The sequence below is a fragment of the Carettochelys insculpta genome, chromosome 32 (genome assembly GCF_033958435.1).
Source record: "Carettochelys insculpta isolate YL-2023 chromosome 32, ASM3395843v1, whole genome shotgun sequence".
NCBI classification, from domain to species: Eukaryota; Metazoa; Chordata; order Testudines; family Carettochelyidae; genus Carettochelys; species Carettochelys insculpta.
The window spans coordinates 4,713,335-4,731,457 of NC_134168.1; the positions used below are offsets into that span (position 1 = coordinate 4,713,335).

An 18,123-nucleotide genomic window follows, 5' to 3' on the forward strand; every position below is an offset into this window, starting at 1 on the left:
CGGGGCTAAGCCGAGCGAGCGTTGTCCTGGCAACACACAGTTAATTACTAGCGCAGCTAATTGCCGTCATTGATTGCCATCAGCGTGAAATAGCGCTGTTCGCCTCAGTAGTAGTTAATGGCCCTAGTTGTCCGTTGGGCTAATTAGTTCACTAATAGCTCCCCTGAGAGCCCGTTGGCTAATTAGCTCATTAATAACTCCCCTGAGAGCCCGTTGGCTAATTAGCTCATTAATAGCTCCTCTGAGAGCCCATTGGGCTAATTAGCTCATTAATAGCTCGTCTGAAAGCCCATTGGGCTAATTAGCTCATTAATAGCTCCCCTGAGAGCCCGTTGGGCTAATTAGCTCACTAATAGCTCCTCTGAGAGCCCATTGGGCTAATTAGCTCACTAATAGCTCCTCTGAGAGCCCGCTGGCTAAGTAGCTCACTATTAACGCCTGAGTGTCTATTGGTTAATTAGCTCATTAATAGCTCCTCTGATAGTCGATTTGGTTATTAAGCTCGTTAATATCTCTAATTAGCCATTGGGCTAATTAGCCTGTTAATAGGTCCTCTGTTTGCCCATTAGCCTAGTTAGTTCATTACTAGCACATCTGGTCATTGGTTTAATTAATTCCATAATAGTACCTCGAGTTATTAATTGGGCTGATTAATTCATTAATACTACCACTAATTTTCCATTAGCCTAATTTGTTCCTTCACAGACCTCCTATTGTCCATTGGGCTAATTAATTAATTACTAGCATCTCTAATTGTCTAGCGGCTTAACTTGTTATTAGTTTTAACTGTTTTCTCCTAACTAGCTAATTAACAGCTTGCTCTGCCTTTCTCGTTTCCCCCTCCACCTCTAATTGTTAATTGTAGCTGTTAATTGTTCATCACTGTTAACTTAGCTGCATGATAACTAACACCCCTGCTTTTTTCATTTGTTTACTAGCAACGCTGGCCCGGCTTTATTAAAAGCAAATTTTAATTGGGCTTTACCCTAATTAATGCAGTAAAAGGTGTTCATTTACGTCAGTAACTGGCTAGAGCACTCTTAATTGTCCTCATTCCTCATTAATTTCTTCATATCATTGTTATTTTCTATTGTTGTATGTCATCATTAATGTGTTACCAGTACCATTAATTATCCATCTCCCTAATTAACATATTCACATTGGTTTCAAGTAGTTTTCCGTTTCTTAATAGTGTTGGTAAACACTTCTTTGCGGTTAATCGTTTTCATCTTAAATCACAGTTCGTTAGTTGCTGCTTCTTTAAAAAAAAACTAGTCTAATTTGCTCTTCCCCCCCCCCCGTGAGTTTTTAATGCCACATCATCATTTTCAATTAACCTTATTAAGCACCAGCATTATTATTTTGTAGCACGATTAATTAGTTTTAGAGAAGGAACCCCCCCCCAATACCATTTAATGCCCAGAGACTCATATTGCTAATTGAGACCCATCATTAATTTTTAATACTCTAATTAATTGCTTTTGGCTTCAACCCCAAATTCCCTTCGCCTGGGTGGATTCAGCCCTACACCTATTTACCAAGCCCGATAATCCAGCCCCCCACCACTGTCATTTAATATTTAACACGTCTCCTGTTCATCAACTGGCCTAATTAACTCCAGTTGTTAATTCATTTAAATACAAAACTTAATCGAGTTGCGTTGCCCTGTTGGTCTTAAAACCTTGACGCAGCAGGCAAGCTAGCATGCTCGTTAGCAACTAACGAACACTCGAGTTAATTACTCTGCCTTTGAATTTGGCGGAAGGAGCAAAAGCCCTTTTCCGCCCCCTAAAAAGTAGTCCGGTGGCATTATTAAGGCCTCATTCAGTTTACAGTGTTTTGGGGTGCCACGGCCTCTGTAGGGTTCTTGGGGGTGCTGCAGAATCCAGAGGTTGTGGGGTTTCCCCTATAGCTATAGGGTTTTCCAGGGCCTGTACTGTTGGGGACGGTCCCATTTGAATAGCTGAGCAGTGGGGAAGCCTCGTATAGGGTTGCAGAGTTACTGGGAAGGCCGTTTTTGGGGTTCTCATAGCCCCCCCGGCTCGGCACCACCATGTTCTATTACCCCAATGTCCTGCAGCGCCATACGGGCCGCTTTGCCACCATCTGGTAATGGCGCTGTCTGGCTGGGGAGGAGGCGAGGGGGGATCTATAATTGGGGAGGGGGGGCGGGCCATGGGTTGCATTGGAGGGGTCTGGGGGCTACCTCCCTATTAACCCCCTTCTCCCCGCCTCCCCCAGGCTGGCAGCCACAGGTGGCACCAAGCTGGTGAAGAGGGAGTATCTGAAGGTGAACGTGCCCCAGACATGGTGCGTGTCAAGGGGGGTCAGGAGGGAGGGGGACGGAGAGATGGGAGGAGGGATACGGGACAGAGAGGTGGGTGGAGGGATATGTGATGGTGAGGTGGATGGAAGGATACGGGACGGAGAGGTGGGCGAAGGGATACAGGTCAGAGAGTGGGCGGAGGGATATGAGATGGAGAGGAGGGTGGAGGGATATGGGATGGAGAGGTGGGCGGAGGGATACACATCAGAGAGTGGGCGGAGGGATAAGGGACAGGGAGGTGGGCTGAGGATACAGGACAGAGGGGAGGGCAGAGGGATATGGGATGGGGACGTGGGTGGAGGGATACATGTCAGAGAGTGGGCGGAGGGATATGGGATGGAGAGGTGGGCGGAGGGATATGGGATGGAGAGGTGGGCGGAGGGATACACATCAGAGAGTGGGCGGAGGGATAAGGGACAGGGAGGTGGGCTGAGGATACAGGACAGAGGGGAGGGCAGAGGGATATGGGATGGGGACGTGGGTGGAGGGATACATGTCAGAGAGTGGGCGGAGGGATATGGGATGGAGAGGAGGGCAGAGGGATACAGGTCAGAGAGGTGGGTGGAGGGATACAGGGCGGAGAGATATGGGATGGAGACGTGGGCGGAAGGGTACAGGTCAGAGAGGTGGGTGGAGAGATACGGCACCGCAAGGTGGGCGGAGGGATACAGGACAGGGAGCAGAGGCGTGAAGGAGGATGGACACCATCATTGACTCATCCCCCCCTTGATGCAGCGAAGAAATCCTGACCTACATCCTGGTGCAGGCCCCGCCTCCCACCCCCTCCGCCCCCCGGCCCCGCTTCTCCCTCTATCTCTCCGCCCAGCTGCAGTATGGGGTGGTGCGGGTCTACAGCCGCCAGTGCCACTACCTCATCGGTGAGTGCCCCTCGCCATAGCCCCACAGCCCCCGTTCCCAGTTCAACCCAGTGCGTGGCTCAGGGCGACACCTCCGTGGGAGGGAGAGCCAGCCAGTGTGCTGTTGCCTTGGCAACAGCTCTCAGTTGGGGTGATCTTGGGGCCCCCTTGGGGAGACCCCATTTGTGAAGCCCCGGCTCTGGGGAATAACCCGTGGGACCCGCCCCCCGCACCAGGAAGAAATCATTTTTACTGACACAAGGTCCAAGCATCAGTTCCCCAGCCTGCTCTACGCTAAGCCTGAAACCAGAGTGAAACCAGTTTAGCTGTGGGTGTGTGGACGCTCTTAATCTGGATTAAGAGCACTAAATCGGGTTTAAGGCCCAGTTTAGGGTGTAGATGGTCCCGATTTGGCCCCTTGATGTGTATTCTGTCCTGAGGAACTGCAGCACCCTCCCCAATATCACCCCCAACCTGCCCCTGCTGGCCCCCAATCTCACCCCCCACCCCCTTCCTGGCCCCCAGACGAGATCCAGCACACCCTGGAGCGCCTCAGCCGGGCCCAGCAGCAAATCCGCATCGACATGGTAGACCTCGAACAGTGAGTTGTGGGGGGGGCTAGTGCCCCCATAACCCTGGAACATGCCTGACCCCCATGCTAAGGGAAGGGGGCTCCTGGGGGGGGGGGGAGTCCAGTGGTCACGAGGGGCCAGTAAGGGGGGAGGGGATTAGTGGGGGGGCCTGGGGGGGGGGTCCGACGCCCTGGGGGCTCTCACTCTGATCTCCCCTCAGGCCAGGGCTGCTGCTCCCCGATAACCTGTTGGCGATGGAGGCCCTGGAGGACGCGCCCGACCCCTTCTTCGGGGCGATGGAGCCGCCGCTGCCCAGCCCCACTGACATCCCCCAGGTACCCCCACCTTGCCCCCTCCTGTCTCTGGGCCTCGCCACTGGGTCCGCGGAGGGGGGAGGGCCTGGCCTGACCCCTGCCACCCTCCTGCCCCCCAGATCCGGCACATACTGGAGGCTCCCACCCCAGAGAGACCCGTCCCGTCGCCCCGGCGGGCAGGTGAGTGAGCGAGTTGGGAGGGTGTAGGGTGCCCCCCCCCCCCCCGAGTGGTAACCGGCGCGGTCCAGCATCCCAGTACGGCTGCTGGCGGGAGGCTGGGAACAGTGAACCCCCGTCTCGCGGTAACCAGCAACCCACTATCCCCAAGTAACCAGTAACCCGCTGGCCCAGTGTGACCAGTAACCCGCTGGCCCAGTGTGACCAGTAGGCCCTGAGCCCATCCCCCCCCCAAAATGATGTAACCAGAATCGCCGTGTACCTGCGTCACCAGTACCACCAGCTTGCTGGGCCCTGTGCATCCCAGTATAACCAGTGACCCCCCAGACCAGTGACTCTCCCTCGCCCTCAGACCTGCCCTCTGGTGCCCCCCAGTCTGGTTCGCTGCCCATGTCCCCGTGGGGGGGAGGGTGGGAATCGGGGGGGGGGAGTTAACCCCAACTCACTCCCCTCCCTCCCCCCACAGTGCCCCCCATCACGGTTGTGTCCCCCGAGATCATCACCATGAAGGAGGTGGAGCCCATCACGCTGCTGGAGATTGAGGTGTGGGGAGGTGGCTGGGATCTGGGGGGTCGACTCTGGGGGGCTGGGATTGGGGGCAGGACTCTGGGGGGCTGGGATCTGGGAGGTTGACTCTCTGGGGCTGGGATCGGGGCCGGGCTTGGGGGGCTGGGATGGGGGAGCCTAGGGAGCTCTGTAGACAGATATGGGGGGGCCCAGCCCCCCGTGACCCCCACTCTGTCCCCCCCCAGGGCGAACGCGACCTCGCAGAGATCACAGTGCAGGAGATCGAGCTGCTGGCTGAGCAGGAAGAGTTCATCCTGCCCCCCGTCTCACCCCCCGTCCCCCGCAGGAGACGCCCGAGGGCAGGTGGGGGGTCGTGGGGACCGGGGGGGGGGCCTGGCCCCACTGCCCAGCCCCCCCCTCACGCTGTCCTTCCTCCTCCAGAGCGGGAAGAGGAGATGAGGGTGCCAGAGGCTGAGATCCCAGCCAGAGTGTCACCCCCCACCCGGTAAGGGGGCAGGTGTGGGGCAGGGCAGGCTGCGGGGTGGGGCTTGGGTTGTGGCCCCAGGAGAAGTGCTCAGTGGGGGCCAGCAGTGGGCAGGGAATGGGGCAGGGGCCTGTCCCCCTAGGGGTGTGGGGTGGGGCCGGCAGGGGGGCCGGGAAGGGAGCAGGGGCCTGTCCCGCTAGGGGTGTGGGGTGGGGCCGACAGGGGAGCAGGGGCCTGTACCCCTAGGGGTGTGGGGTGGGGCCGGCAGGGGAGCTCAGCGTCTCTCCCCCTAGGGTGGCTGAGGCCCCCCCAGCCGAGGTGGAGCCCCCCCTCCTGCCCGAGGAGCTGGCCCGGCTGGCCAAGGAGGAGCTGCCCCCGCCCCCCGGTGAGTGTGGGGCAGGCGGGGAGAGGGGGTGAAGGCTGGGGGGCTCCAGCTTCTAACCCCTGCACTGGGCTCTGCCCCACAGAGCTGAGCCCCCTGAGGGAGCCGCGGCTGCCGCCCGCTCCCCCTTCCCCGGTTGTGAGCCCCAGGGCCGAGCGCCGCCCCCCCCCCAGCCCGAAGGTAAGCAGTGGGGCAGGCCCCATGGCTGACCCGTCCCCCCGTGCCCCACAGCTGGAGGGGGCTATGGATCAGCCCCCCCACAGCCCAAAGGTAAGCAGTGGGGCTGAGCCCTATCCTGGGCAGGCCCCACGGCTGACCCATGCCCCCCACGCCCCACAGCTGGAGGAAGTGTTTGAGCCGGTCCCCCCACGGGCCCCCCGGCGCCAGCTGCGCTTCCTGGACGAGGTCACCCAGATACCACGGGAGCAGTTCCAGAAACAGATCCTGGACGTCAGGGCCCAGTGCCGGCCCCTGGTGAGTGAGTTGGCCCCCAGAGGGCCCCCCCCAAGAGAGTCTGCCCCCCAGCAGGGCGTCCCAGCCCCCTGACAGTGAGTGCCAGGGCCCTCCAGGAGTCCCACACCCCTGGGAATCCCCTGCAGGCCCCAAACCTGGCGGTAGAATACGAGAATCCTGGCTCCCGGCCCCCCCGCTCTAACCCCCAGCCCCCACTGCTCTCCCAGAGCCGGGGAGAGCCCAGGAGTCCTGGCTCCCGGCCCCCCCGCTCTAACCCCCAGCCCCCACTGCCCTCCCAGAGCCGGGGAGAGCCCAGGAGTCCTGGCTCCCGGCCCCCCCGCTCTAACCCCCAGCCCCCACTGCTCTCCCAGAGCCGGGGAGAGCCCAGGAGTCCTGGCTCCCGGCCCCCCCGCTCTAACCCCCAGCCCCCACTGCCCTCCCAGAGCCGGGGAGAGCCCAGGAGTCCTGGCTCCCGCCCCCTGCTCTAACCACCAGCCCCCACTGCCCTCCCAGAGCCGGGGAGAACCCAGGAGTCCTGGCTCCCGGCCCCTGATCTAACCACCAGCCCCCACTGCCCTCCCAGCACTGGGGAGAACCCAGGAGTCCTGGCTCCCGGCCCCTGCTCTAACCACCAGCCCCCACTGCCCTCCCAGAGCCGGGGAGAACCCAGGAGTCCTGGCTCCTGGCCCCCTGCTCTAACCACCAGCCCCCACTGCCCCCCCCAGAGCCGGGGAGAACCCAGGAGTCCTGGCTCCCAGCCTCACACTGCGGCTGTGTGCGCTGCAGGTGCTGGTGGAGGTGCCGGGCCGGCGGCGGAAGACCCCTGCAGAGCTGCTGGGTGCCCCCACCTATGGTACGTGCCCCCCCCCCCCCCGGTCACCCTGCTCCCTGGGCTGGGTGTCTCTGCGCCCCTCACCCTGGCTGTGCCCCCAGGCTGGCTGCCCCCTGAGCTGCAGGGCCTGTGGCAGCGCTGTGCCGTCCTGCAGCCGCTCGCCTACGCCGCCCCCCCGGAGGAGGAGGAGAGAAAAGAAGAGCCCGTCAGTGAACTCGAGGTACCTGGGTCCCCTCCGCTGTGTCCCCTGCCCCCCGCCCTGTGGGAGAGAACCCAGGCATCCGGGTTCTCCTTTCCCCCCCTCTAACCACCAGCCCCCAGTGCCAGGGAGAACCCAGGAGTCCTGGCTCCCAGCCCCCTGCTCTAACCACCAGCCCCCACTGCCCTCCCAGAGCCGGGGAGAACCCAGGAGTCCTGGCTCCCGGCCTCTGGTCTAACCACTATCCCTGACTACCTGCAGTGATAGCTCCTTTATTGGCAGGTTGCCCGGGAGGCCCTAGAGCCCAGCGTCCCAGTGATGGTGTCCTCAGGTATGCTCATGGTGGGGTGCTGCGCTGGGCAGGGGGGGGGAGAAATGCTGTGCCGGGGGGAAAGCGCCAGGGTGATGGGGGGGGGGCTGAGCCACAGAGAGGGGCTATGGGGCAGCGCGGGGGCCTAATGATGTCCTGCCCCCCGCCTGCCCCCAGAGATCTCCTTGGAGACCACGGAGGAGGAGGTGCCCCGTCCCAGCCTGGTGACCCCTGAGGAGAGGAGGTGAGATCCCCATGGGCTGGGGAGTCACCCCCCCCCCCCCCCCAGGAAATAAGGTGAGAGTCCCCATGGGGGGCTGGGACATGGCACCCCAGCTCCCCCAGCCCCTCTGCCGTGCCCCTAGACTGGTGCCGGAGCCCGAGGAGGCCTTGCCCATTGTGCCAGAGGTGCCCGAAATCAGCCTAGAGCTGCCCCCCGACCGGGAGCTGATCACGCTGGAGTACGTCCGCAGGTGGGTCCCGCTCAGGCACTGGGGTGGGGTGGTGGTGGCAGGGACTGGCCGGACTCCTGGGTTCTCTCCTGGCTCTGTCCCCTCAGGCTGGTGGCAACGGAGCTGGAACGGGTGGGGGAGACGGATTTCCAGAGCCTGGTGCCCCCCGCCACCTCGCGTGCCATCGCCAGCCGCATCTTCTACCTCTGCCTGGGTGAGCGGGGCCCTGCCTGGGGGAGTCCCCTGGCCTGCGGGTGTGAGCTCCAGTTTGTGTGCACACACGTCCCTGTCTGTGTGTGAGAGCTTGGGGGATGTCCCCCTAGGTGGGTGTTTGTGTGCACGCCTTCCTGCCTGCGGGTGTGAATGTGGGGGGTGGGGCCCGTTTGTGGGTATGAGCCTGAACGTGTGAGCACACACACCTGTCCCCCTCTGATGGTGTGAGCCTAGGCGTGTGTGTCCTTGCCTGACTGTGTTCCTGGCTGGGGGTGCGAGCTTGTGTGTGTGCTAGGGGTGTGGGGCTGTACAGCCCCCTAAGTGCCACCTCAGCCCCAGCGCCTCACCCACCCCCTTTCTTGCAGTTCTCTGCGGGCACCAGTTCCTGCAGCTGGACCAGGCCGAGCCCTATGGGCCGATTCTCCTCCGAGCTGGGCCCCGATTTCACCCCGCCTGACCCCCACCGTGTCTCCCCACCCCCCCGGCTACAGCACGCTGGGGGGATTTGGGGCCAGCCGGGGCCACCCTCCCCTGTTCCATGGGGCACTTTTATCCTCCCCCTTGTTACCAATTGTTTTCATTAAAATGTTTTGCGAGGAACGGGCCTTGAGAATTATTGGGAGGTAGAAAGGGCTGGGGCCCCCTACCCCGGTAACCAGTGAAGGGGGCAGAACTTAGGCTCCCCCTCTCCTCCCCACACAATCCAACTCTTTGCAGCAAAGATTATTTTATTTCAAGGTAGAGAATATAGAGATTTTTTCTGTCATCAAAAACAACAGTCAAAAGGCAGAGAAATGTTAAATACAGGAATCGGGGGTGTGGGAAATCGCTCAGACAAAACCACCCCCCAACACCACCGCCCCTAAGCGGGGTGGCTGCTCTGGCCCCAGTAGAACAGCAGCGGAGGGTGGGGGAGAAAAAGAAGTCAGCCAAACTGATTAAGATAGACACTGCTCTTCTGGAGGTGAAGTCCTACAGGCGGAACACACTGTCACTGAAATGAAACCACCTGCACGACGATAGGTGAACATACAGGCGGACCTGTTACCCTCGAAGACACAGCCCCACAAGCTGGAGCCGGCAGGGGAAGGAAGACCAGCAGTGTGGGTGATACGGGCACACTGGTTTATAATGCGAAGTCAACTCCCTCACAGGATGAATGACAGAGGGGGTGAAATGGGTAACAACAAGACTCCAGCAATGAGATTGGGTGAAAACTTACAGGCAAACTGAGCAAAGAAATCCCCCCTCATTTGAGAGGAGTGACATATGTACAGGTGAACCAAAATGACTACCGGATTCAAACTCTCCACCACTGCGCTTGGTGAAAGAACAGGCAAAATGGTTCAACAGCTGGACAAAAATCCGCCTACAGTCACAGCAGCTGAGCACGGTTATCCTGTCAGCGTGGTGGCTGAAAAACCTACAGGCGAAGTGGTTAACAGGGACAACTGCCATCGGCAAAGGGAGAATAAATACAGGCGAGCAACAAGATCCAAAAACCTACAGGCCAACGGTATAAGAACAAGACTGACCCCCTTTCCATGGCAACAACAATTACAGGCGAATCTGCCTCAACTCTGTGAAGGACAGCGAAACACCCAGGAGGAGCTGGTTCAAAATGAGAACGACAATGCACATAATTCGGTGACACAACCGAATCACAACATGAGTGGGTGTCTTCCTACAACCGCACTGCAAACACAGACTGACCTCCTCCGAGTGATGGGGTGCTGCGGTATCCGTTCAAACGACGCTCTGAATCTGCTCTTTCATTGAAGGAGGAGAATCCAACAGGCGCTAAAACTCCTCCACAAGGGGAACGTTACAGGCAAACGGTGACCAGAGAGTACTTGGATCCCCCGTTGATAGCAGTGCGGAGGGGAAAAACACAGGCAGAACAGACTCAAAACTACAGTCCCTCCTGTGATAGTGCAGGATACAGGCGGCTGCAGCTCAATCCTCTGCCCCCAACGGCCCCCCGAGATGAGAATAATCCGGAGGATCTGGGGGCCCCAGAGCTGGCCATCTGGAGATGGATCCGGTCAGCCAATGGTAGGAGAACAGGCGGAAGCGGCGTGACTGTCCTCGCTGGGGGGATCACCTGACCGAGGAGGAGCGAGAAGACACCATGAGAGCTATTCTCAGCAAAACGCCCCACCCTGCCCCACCCCACCCCACTCACCTCACGCAGAGCTGAGGGCCCCACTGATTCGGGCGCTGGCGTCAGGGGGCAGGGCCTGCAGGGCTGCCTGGAACTCTAGGGGGCAGCGGGCGCACAGATGCCGCAGAAGGGACAGCAGAGACACCTGTGCATCTGGGGGTCAGCCGGGGGGTGTTTGTCAAAGAGGAGCAGACCCCTCCAATGCAGGGGAAGGCGAAGGGGGATCCCCAGCCCCCTCCCTATGGGGCACCCCCCAACTTACCTGCTGGCAGCTGCTCGGTCCCTAAGACGACGCTGCTGACCCGCACCACCTCCCCCAGCTGCTGTAGCACCTGGTTGGGGGGTAGCAACAGGTGTGTGAGCCCCAGATACCCCCACCCTGTCACCCCCAAATACACCCCACAGATACAGGCGGCCCCAGGTCCAACCCCCAACTCCCTTATTCCAGGGGACTTAACCCTTATACTTCGCACTCCTTTCTTCCAAAGCCCCAGCTCAGCCCCCCTCCCTGCCCTCCAGCCCCCCGAGGCGGTACCTGCTGGGGGTCGTGTTCGTACAGGAAACTGATACAGCGGAAAACTGTTTTATTCTCCTCGAAATCCTCCGTGAGGGGCAGGGAGCGGAGCAGGGCTGGGAACACCTGGGGGTTGGGAAGGCAGGAGACCCACAGTCAGCTGCGACCCACATCTAGAGGGAAGACTTTACCCACCCACTTCCTCCCCAGCCAGTGCCCCCCAGAGGACAGCCCCGTGCCCCACTCCCTACCCGCCAAGCCAGCTGGTACCCTTCCCCGCCCCACATCCGGCACCCCCTAGAGGAGAACGCCAGCCAGCCAGCCCCCTAGATGGGACATTCCCAGCCCCATCCCCTGCCCCCAAACCCGCTCACCTGGCCGAGAGGCAGGGCCTGGGGCTGGCTGAGAATCATGCGTGCGACAGCCCCACAGACGTTGTCCCGGACTCGGGCGTTGGGCTCCTGGGCGCTGCCCCCAGCCAGCAGGGCCAGGACCTTGGGATACTGTCTGGGGCCAGGGTCAAGGAAAAGGGGGCTGGGGGTCCCACACGCCCCACAGGTCCAGCCAGCCCCCAACCCGGCCACCCAGATGTCACCCCTCGCCGTGGGTCAGGCTATGGGAACGGCCCCCACAACGGGGCATCAGAAAATCCGTGAGCCTCCGCTGTGAGTCAGTTATAAGAGCAGACCCCCAGTGTAGGTCAGGCAGCCTCCCCAGCCCCTCCTGCTGTGGGTCGGATTTTAGAAGCAGCTCCCCCACCCAATTCCACTGCTATGGGTCAAGCAGCCCCCCTCCCCCTTGTGGGTCAAGCTGTGGAAGTAGTGCCCCATAGTGCTATGGGTCAGGCTATGGAAACAGCCCTTCCGCTATGTCTCACGCACCCCTCACCCCACTCCCTCAGCCTAGGCTGGTTGGGGTCAGGCTATGAGCAGAGCCCCACGGCGCTGTGGGTCAGGATACGGGAGCAGGACCTCCCCGCCATGCTCGGCCAGCACGCCCAGTGCGAAGACGCCGTTGCTGCGCACCTCAGGGTCGGGGTCCCGGGCGGCCCCCAGGAAGGGGGGCAGGAGCCGGGGTACGAAGGGGGCCGTGGCCCGGCCCAGCCCCACCACCGCCTCCGCCAGCGTCCCCACGGCAAAGGAGCGCTCTGCCACTGAGCAGCTAGGCTTCTGGGGGGGGGGGGGGGGAGGCAGGGGAGAACGGAGGTTGGGTGACGGGGGGCCCGGATGCCTGGGTCCCTGGGGGGGAGGGGGGGCGGTGAAGAACCGGCCCGGATGCCTGGGTCGGGGGTGGGGGTGGGGGGAGGAGAACCAGTCTGGACGCCGGGGGGGGGGGGGGGGGGGGGGCGGGAGGAGAACCAGCCCGGACGCCTGGGTCCCGGGGGGCGGGGGAGAACCGGCCCGGACGCCTGGGGGTGGGGCGGAGAACTGGCCCGGACGCCTGGGTCCCCCGGGGGTGGGGCGGAGAACCGGCCCGGACGCCTGGGTCCCCCGGTGGGGGCGGCTGGGGGACGGGACAACTCACCAGCTTGTTAAGCAGCAGAGGCAGGAAGCCGGCGAAATACGGGGCGAAGGCGTCGCCCCCCGCAGCCACGGCCAGGGCGGGGAGGGCCTCCCCCGCGTACTCCAGCAGCATGGCGTCCTGCTCTGCCTGGGGGGGGAGTGGGGTGAGCTCCCCTGCGCCCCCAACCCCCCCACTCCCCACCTGCCCCCGGCCCGGCGCCCACCTGCTCCTCGTCATCCTCGTCTTCCTCCTCCAGGCCCTCGTCCTGGCAGGCTGTCTGCGGGGAGAGGGGCCGTCAGTCCCGGGGCCCCCTGAATTGGGGGCTGGCCCCACTCGCCTCTTTCTGTGCCCCGAGCCCCCCGTACACCACTCCTCCGACCAGTGGCGTCCCCGCCCGCGAGCTGCCCCGGCAGCGCCCGTCGGCAGGAACGGAGCCGCCCCCCAGCCGGTACCTTCCGCTCCAGCACAGCCCGCAGGGTCCCGGCCAGCTCCTCCAGCCGCCCCGGCTCGCGTAGCGCCTCCTGCCGGCAGGCGCCCAGCACCACGCCCAGCGCCTCCAGCACCGCCATGGCCACCGGCCGCTCCCGCTCCTGCCGCACGCCCTGCGCCATGGCCGGCAGCGCCAGCCCCAGCAGCCGCCGCAGCGCTGGGGGAGAGACCGGCTGGGCTGCGAGCGTCCCCCGGGGGTGCCCGGCCCCCCTCCCATCCCCCCCCAGGGCTGCGAGCTTCCCCCAGGGGTGCCCCGGCCCGGTCCCTCTCCTCCCTCCCACCCCCCCCCGGGGCTGCGAGCTTCCTCCAGGGGTGCCCCAGTCTCCCCTCCCCTGCCTTCCCACCCCTCTCCCCCGCCCCCCGGGCTGTCTGGGCCTGGCTCCTCCCTCCCCTCCTCACCCCCCAGGCTGTGAGCTTCCCCCAGCGGTGCCCCCTCTCACCGGCGGCGTGGGGCTCGGAGGGGTCCCGCTCGCAGACCCGCTGCAGCGCCACGCAGAACTGGCCCAGGGCTTCGTAGGCGGCTTTGCGGACGCTCGGGTGGGGGAACTGGGGAGACACAAAGAGGGGCGAGTGGAGGGGGGGGCGGCCAAGAGAGGGTTAACCCTGCCCCCCCCCGCCCAGGGGCCTCCCCCCCGTACCTCCAGCAGGCGGCAGACCTCAGGCAGGCAGCTCTCCAGGTAGGGCAGGAAGGCGACGCTGGGAGGGACAGACGGACAGACAGGCGCTGGGAGGGACGGACAGGCAAGTCGCGCCCCCCCCGCCCCCGGCCGCCCTGCCCCCCCCCGTACCTGGCGTTGGCGGCGATCTCCCCCAGCGCCGCACAGGCGGCGTCCTTCTCCTCCACGAAGGCGCTGCCCACGCTCAGCCTGGGGGGCGCGGGGGTTAAGGGGGCGCGGGGGCGCGGCCCCCCGACTGTGCCACAGCCCCCAGCTCTGGACCCCAGAGCTCACCCCCCAACACCCTCCGGCTCTGACCCCCAGCCCCCCCCGGCCCCAGTCTGTGCCCCCGGACCCCAGAGCTCAGCCCCCCAACACCCTCCGGCTCTGACCCCCAGCCCCTCCAACACCCCCTGGCCCCAGTCTGTGCCCCCGGACCCCACAGCTCAGCCCCCCAACACCCTCCGGCTCTGACCCCCAGCCCCTCCAACACCCCCCGGCCCCAGTCTGTGCCCCCGGACCCCAGAGCTCAGCCCCCCAACATCCTCTGGCTACAGCCCCCCGGCTTTGCCCCCCAGCCCCAGTCTGTGCCCCCAGAGCACAGCCCCCCCAACGGCCCCCAGCCACAGCCCCCCCCACTCCCAGTCTGTGCCCCTGGCCCCCAGAGCACTGCCCCCCCCAGCTCCCGCCCACCACAGCCAAGCCCTCCCCACCCGAACTCCTCCTCCTCGTCGGTGTCGTCCTCCAGCTCGTCCAGATCTTCGTCCCCCTCCACCTCGGCCTCCTCCTCCTCCTCCTCCTCGAACAGCAGGAAGGAGCTGCTATCCTCGGGGGGCGGCTGGGGGGACAAGGGGTCACAGCCCAGTGGCACTGGGGGGCCTGCCTGTGCCCCAACTGGCCCGCCCCGGGCACCGCCAGGGGAAGCTCACAGCTCCACGACCCTCCCCCCCACGGCACTGCCAGGGTACACTCGAAACCCCACGAACACCCCCTCCCAGGGCACCGCCGGGGGAAGCTCGCAGCCCCCCGACCCCACGGCACCGCCGGGGGAAGCTCGCAGCCCCACGACCCGCCCCCCCCCCCGACCCCGGGGCACCGCCGGGGGAAGCTCGCAGCGCCCCGACCCCCCCACCCCACCCCAGGCACCGCCGGGGGAAGCTCGCAGCCCCCCGACCCGCCCCCCCCCGACCCCGGGGCACCGCCGGGGGAAGCTCGCAGCCCCACGACCCGCCCCCCCCCGACCCCAGGGCACCGCCGGGGGAAGCTCGCAGCCCCACGACCCGCCCCCCCCCGACCCCGGGGCACCACCGGGGGAAGCTCGCAGCGCCCCGACCCCAGGGCACCGCTGGGGGAAGCTCGCAGCCCCCTGACCCCCCCACCCCACCCCAGGCACTGCCGGGGGAAGCTCGCAGCCCCACAACCTCCCCCCCCCGGACCCCAGGGCACCGCCGGGGGAAGCTCGCAGCCCCCGGACCCCAGGGCACCGCCGGGGGAAGCTCGCAGCCCCCCGACCCCAGGGCACCGCCGGGGGAAGCTCGCAGCCCCACAACCTCCCCCACCCCACCCCAGGCACCGCCGGGGGAAGCTCGCAGCCCCACAACGTCCCCCACCCCACCCCAGGCACCGCCGGGGGAAGCTCGCAGCCCCACAACGTCCCCCACCCCACCCCAGGCACCGCCGGGGGAAGCTCGCAGCCCCACAACGTCCCCCACCCCACCCCAGGCACCGCCGGGGGAAGCTCGCAGCCCCACAACGTCCCCCACCCCACCCCAGGCACCGCCGGGGGAAGCTCGCAGCCCCACAACCTCCCCCACCCCAGGCACCGCCGGGGGAAGCTCGCAGCCCCCCGACCCCAGGGCACCGCCGGGGGAAGCTCGCAGCCCTACGCTCGGTGCTCACCACGAGGCCCTCAGTGGACTTGAGGGAGCACAGCAGCAAAGTGATGATCTGGGGCAGGTGGGGGGCTAGGCCGTCCCCCAGGACGCAGGAGAGGGCGGCGAAGAGGCTGTACCTGGGGGGGCAGAGTCAGAAGTGGGGGGGCCAGGGCCAGGGCCTGGGGCTGGGAGGGGGGCCCGGCTGATGGGGAGGGGGCCGATGGCAGGGGGGCAGGAAGGGGAGATATGGGGGGAGCAGAGGCAGGGCTAAGCGATGGCCGGGGGGCCGCGGGGGGAGGAAGGGGGCGGGGCTAAGCGATGGCCGGGGGGCCGCGGGGGGACTCACGCGCAGCGCCGCAGGTCGGGGTCCTCACAGCCCTCGGCCAGGGCCAGCCCCAGCTGGCAGCTCTCCTCTGCCAGCCCCGGCCCCGCCTCGGCACCCAGCGCCCGCACCAGCACCGCCAGCGTCTCTGAGGGGGGGGTGGGGGGGCTAGGAGCCGGCCAATCCCATGCCGGCTCCTGCCCAGGCCTCGCCCTCCCCACCACACCCTCCCCCTTTTCCCCCCACCTCAGGGCGGAGCCAGGCGCCTGCCAATCCCAGGCACCCAGGCCCCGCCCCTGCCCTGGGGCCCCGCCCCCACACCCTCCCCCCTTTCCCCTGCCTCAGGGCGGAGCCAGGCACCTGCCAATCCCAGGCACCCAGGCCCCGCCCCTTCCCTGGGGCCCCGCCCCCACACCCTCCCCTTTCCCTGGAGAGCACAGCCACAATCGTGCCAATCACACAGGCCCAAGCGTCTAAGGCCCGCCCCCTTACCCTCCCTCCCTTTATACTGGACAGGGGGCTGGGCTAGGAACCCGCCAATCCCCAGGCTCAAGCCCCGCCCCTCCCTCCCCCCTGCCCCGGCCACTCACCCACAGCCTGGCACTGCAGGGGGCGCTGCTCCTGGGGGGCGCCGGGGGGCAGGAAGTGGCGCAGTTGCTCCAGGATGGGGGGCAGGTAGGGCCCCAGGGCGCGCTCGGCGGCCGAGGCTGCGAGGGAGGGGGCGGGGTCAGCGGGGGGCGGAGGGGGCGGAGCTTGGCGGGGCTGGGGGGGGCGTGTCACTCACCGATGGCCCCCAGGGCACTGATGGCCAACTCCTTGGGGCGGGGCCCCCCTGGGGCGCGCAGGGTCCCCAGCGCCTGCTCCACCAGCGCCGGCAGGAACAGCTCCACCCGGGGCCCTGCCGGGACAGGTCAGTGCCCGGACGCCGGGGTCCCACGTGTGGAGGGGGGAGGGGCCCATCCTGGACGCCGGTGGCCCACGGGGAGTGGGGGTGGGGCCGTCCCGGATGCCGGGGGCCTGTGGGGGGGCCCCATCCCAGATGCTGGGGGCCTATAGTGGAAGTGGAGGGGGGCCCGTCCCGGACGCCGGGGTCCTGCAGTGGGATTGGAGGATGGGGGGGGCCGTCCCGGATGCCGGGGTCCTTCAGTGGGAACGGGGGTGGGCAGAGGGGATGGGGGGCCGTCCCGGACGCCGGGGTCCTGCAGTGGGATTGGAGGATGGGGGGGGGGCCATCCCGGACGCCGGGGTCCTGCAGTGGGAACGGGGGTGGGCAGAGGGGATGGGGGGCCGTCCCGGACGCCGGGGTCCTGCAGTGGGATTGGAGGGTGGGGGGGGCCGTCCCGGACGCCGGGGTCCTGCAGTGGGAACGGGGGTGGGCAGAGGACAGAGGGGATGGGGGGCCGTCCCGGACGCCGGGGTCCTCACCGAGGCTCTCCACGAAGTTCTCCAGGGCGTAGTAGGCCTTGGCCAGGTGCCCCCCCTGCGCCGGCTCCACCCCCCGCAGGTAGGACAGCAGGAGTGGCAGCACCTCCCCCGCAAAGGCCGCCATGTCGCGCTGGGGTGGGGGGGGCCAGAGTCAGCCGAGGGCCCCCCATCCGCCTCTGGGGGGCCCCCCCTCCCCTCCCCTCCCCCCGAGCCTGCCCCTGACCTGCATGTGCTCCGAGAACTGCCCCAGCGCGAAGAGGGCGGCGCTGCGCACGACCAGGCTGTCCTCCGCCAGCGCCCGGCAGATCACCCCCAGCAGGGCCTGCAGGTGCCTGGGGAGGGGGCGGCAGGGGGCTGGTCAGGGGACCCCGAGCCGGCCCCTCCCCCCGCCCAGCGCGTGTCCTATGCCCCGTACCGCCGCCAGGGGTGAGTCGCCGGGGCGCGCCCCACCTGGTGCGGATGTGATCCCCGCAGCCCTCGGCCAGCACGGCCACGACCATGAGCCCGGCCTTGCGCTCGTAGGGCCGGGGGCTCTGCAGGGCCGGCTCCAGGTACGGCATCTGGGGGCGGAGGAGGCGGTTACCCTGACGCAGGCCCCGCCCCCACACAGTGCCATCCGCCCAATCCTGTCCCAGCCTCCGCCCTTAGGCCCCACCCCCACTGGCCCCACCCCCAGGCCTCCCCACCACAGCCCCGCCCCCCATAGCCCCACCCCAACCCAGCACCATCCACCCAATCCTGCCACAGCCTCCGCCCGCCCTCAGGCCCCACCCCGACCCCATCCTGCCACTGGCCCCGCCCCCAGGCCTCCCTACCACACACTCTGCCTGAGCTGGCCCCGCCCATCCAGCTGCAAGCCCCACCCCCAGCCCTCACGACCACAGGCCCCGCCCCCCAGCCAGCCCAGCCCCCGCCCCAGGCACTCACCAGCTGGGGGAAGAGTTTCTCGGGAGGCAGGTGCAAAGCCAGCATGTCGATCACCTGGGGGCGGGGGGGACACGGGTGAGGGGGCTGCAGGGCCCGGCGGGGGCAGGGTGGTGGCGGCGCCGGGGGAGGGGCTCACCTGGGCAGCCGCGTGCTTGGGGGGTCTGCGCGTCG

At 65.9% G+C, this 18,123-nt stretch overlaps 2 protein-coding genes across 4 annotated transcripts; one reads left to right on the forward strand and one right to left on the reverse strand.

Annotated features, from left to right (window-relative positions):
* Positions 1-2,053: 2,053 nt before the first annotated feature.
* Positions 2,054-8,624, forward strand: LOC142004996 (meiotic recombination protein REC8 homolog). Its single transcript, XM_074982669.1, is given in 19 exon segments — positions 2,054-2,109; positions 2,242-2,310; positions 3,062-3,204; positions 3,709-3,784; positions 3,976-4,090; positions 4,189-4,270; positions 4,713-4,789; positions 4,999-5,116; positions 5,195-5,258; positions 5,531-5,622; positions 5,705-5,799; positions 5,959-6,093; positions 6,859-6,925; positions 7,006-7,124; positions 7,386-7,434; positions 7,591-7,657; positions 7,779-7,886; positions 7,973-8,079; positions 8,444-8,624. Coding segments are annotated over 19 exon segments (1,731 nt in total). The 3' UTR covers positions 8,536-8,624.
* A 164-nt stretch (positions 8,625-8,788) lies between these two features.
* Positions 8,789-18,123, reverse strand: LOC142004674 (importin-4-like). 3 transcript variants are annotated; one of them, XM_074982316.1, is made up of 22 exons: positions 18,089-18,121; positions 17,953-18,006; positions 17,476-17,585; positions 17,249-17,357; positions 17,026-17,155; positions 16,385-16,498; positions 16,191-16,307; positions 15,625-15,748; positions 15,304-15,415; positions 14,118-14,242; positions 13,537-13,614; positions 13,387-13,444; positions 13,189-13,294; positions 12,712-12,905; positions 12,483-12,536; positions 12,281-12,406; positions 11,717-11,925; positions 11,131-11,263; positions 10,778-10,882; positions 10,505-10,574; positions 10,264-10,395; positions 8,789-10,182 (listed from the first exon to the last, which is right to left on the reverse strand). In XM_074982316.1, the coding sequence occupies exons 2-21, from the start codon at positions 17,995-17,997 to the stop codon at positions 10,265-10,267; spliced, it is 2,250 nt and encodes a 749-aa protein (XP_074838417.1). In that variant the 5' UTR covers positions 17,998-18,006; positions 18,089-18,121; the 3' UTR covers positions 8,789-10,182; position 10,264. The 3 variants fall into 3 exon arrangements, with proteins under 3 accessions (XP_074838417.1, XP_074838415.1, XP_074838416.1); XM_074982314.1 differs by lacking the exon at positions 13,537-13,614 and having other exon boundaries at positions 18,089-18,123; XM_074982315.1 differs by lacking the exon at positions 12,281-12,406 and having other exon boundaries at positions 18,089-18,123.

What these genes read in the sequence shown, in the direction of transcription:
- LOC142004674 (XM_074982316.1), bottom strand. Translation starts at nt 17,997, where the DNA reads ATGCTGGCTTTGCACCTGCCTCCCGAGAAACTCTTCCCCCAGCTG. An exon ending in GGGCTGTGCTGGAGCGGAAG is followed by an intron (nt 12,537 to 12,711) that starts GTACCGGCTGGG and finishes CTCTCCCCGCAG; the next exon opens with ACAGCCTGCCAGGACGAGGG. An exon ending in AGGCCCTGCCTCTCGGCCAG is followed by an intron (nt 10,883 to 11,130) that starts GTGAGCGGGTTT and finishes CCCAACCCCCAG; the next exon opens with GTGTTCCCAGCCCTGCTCCG.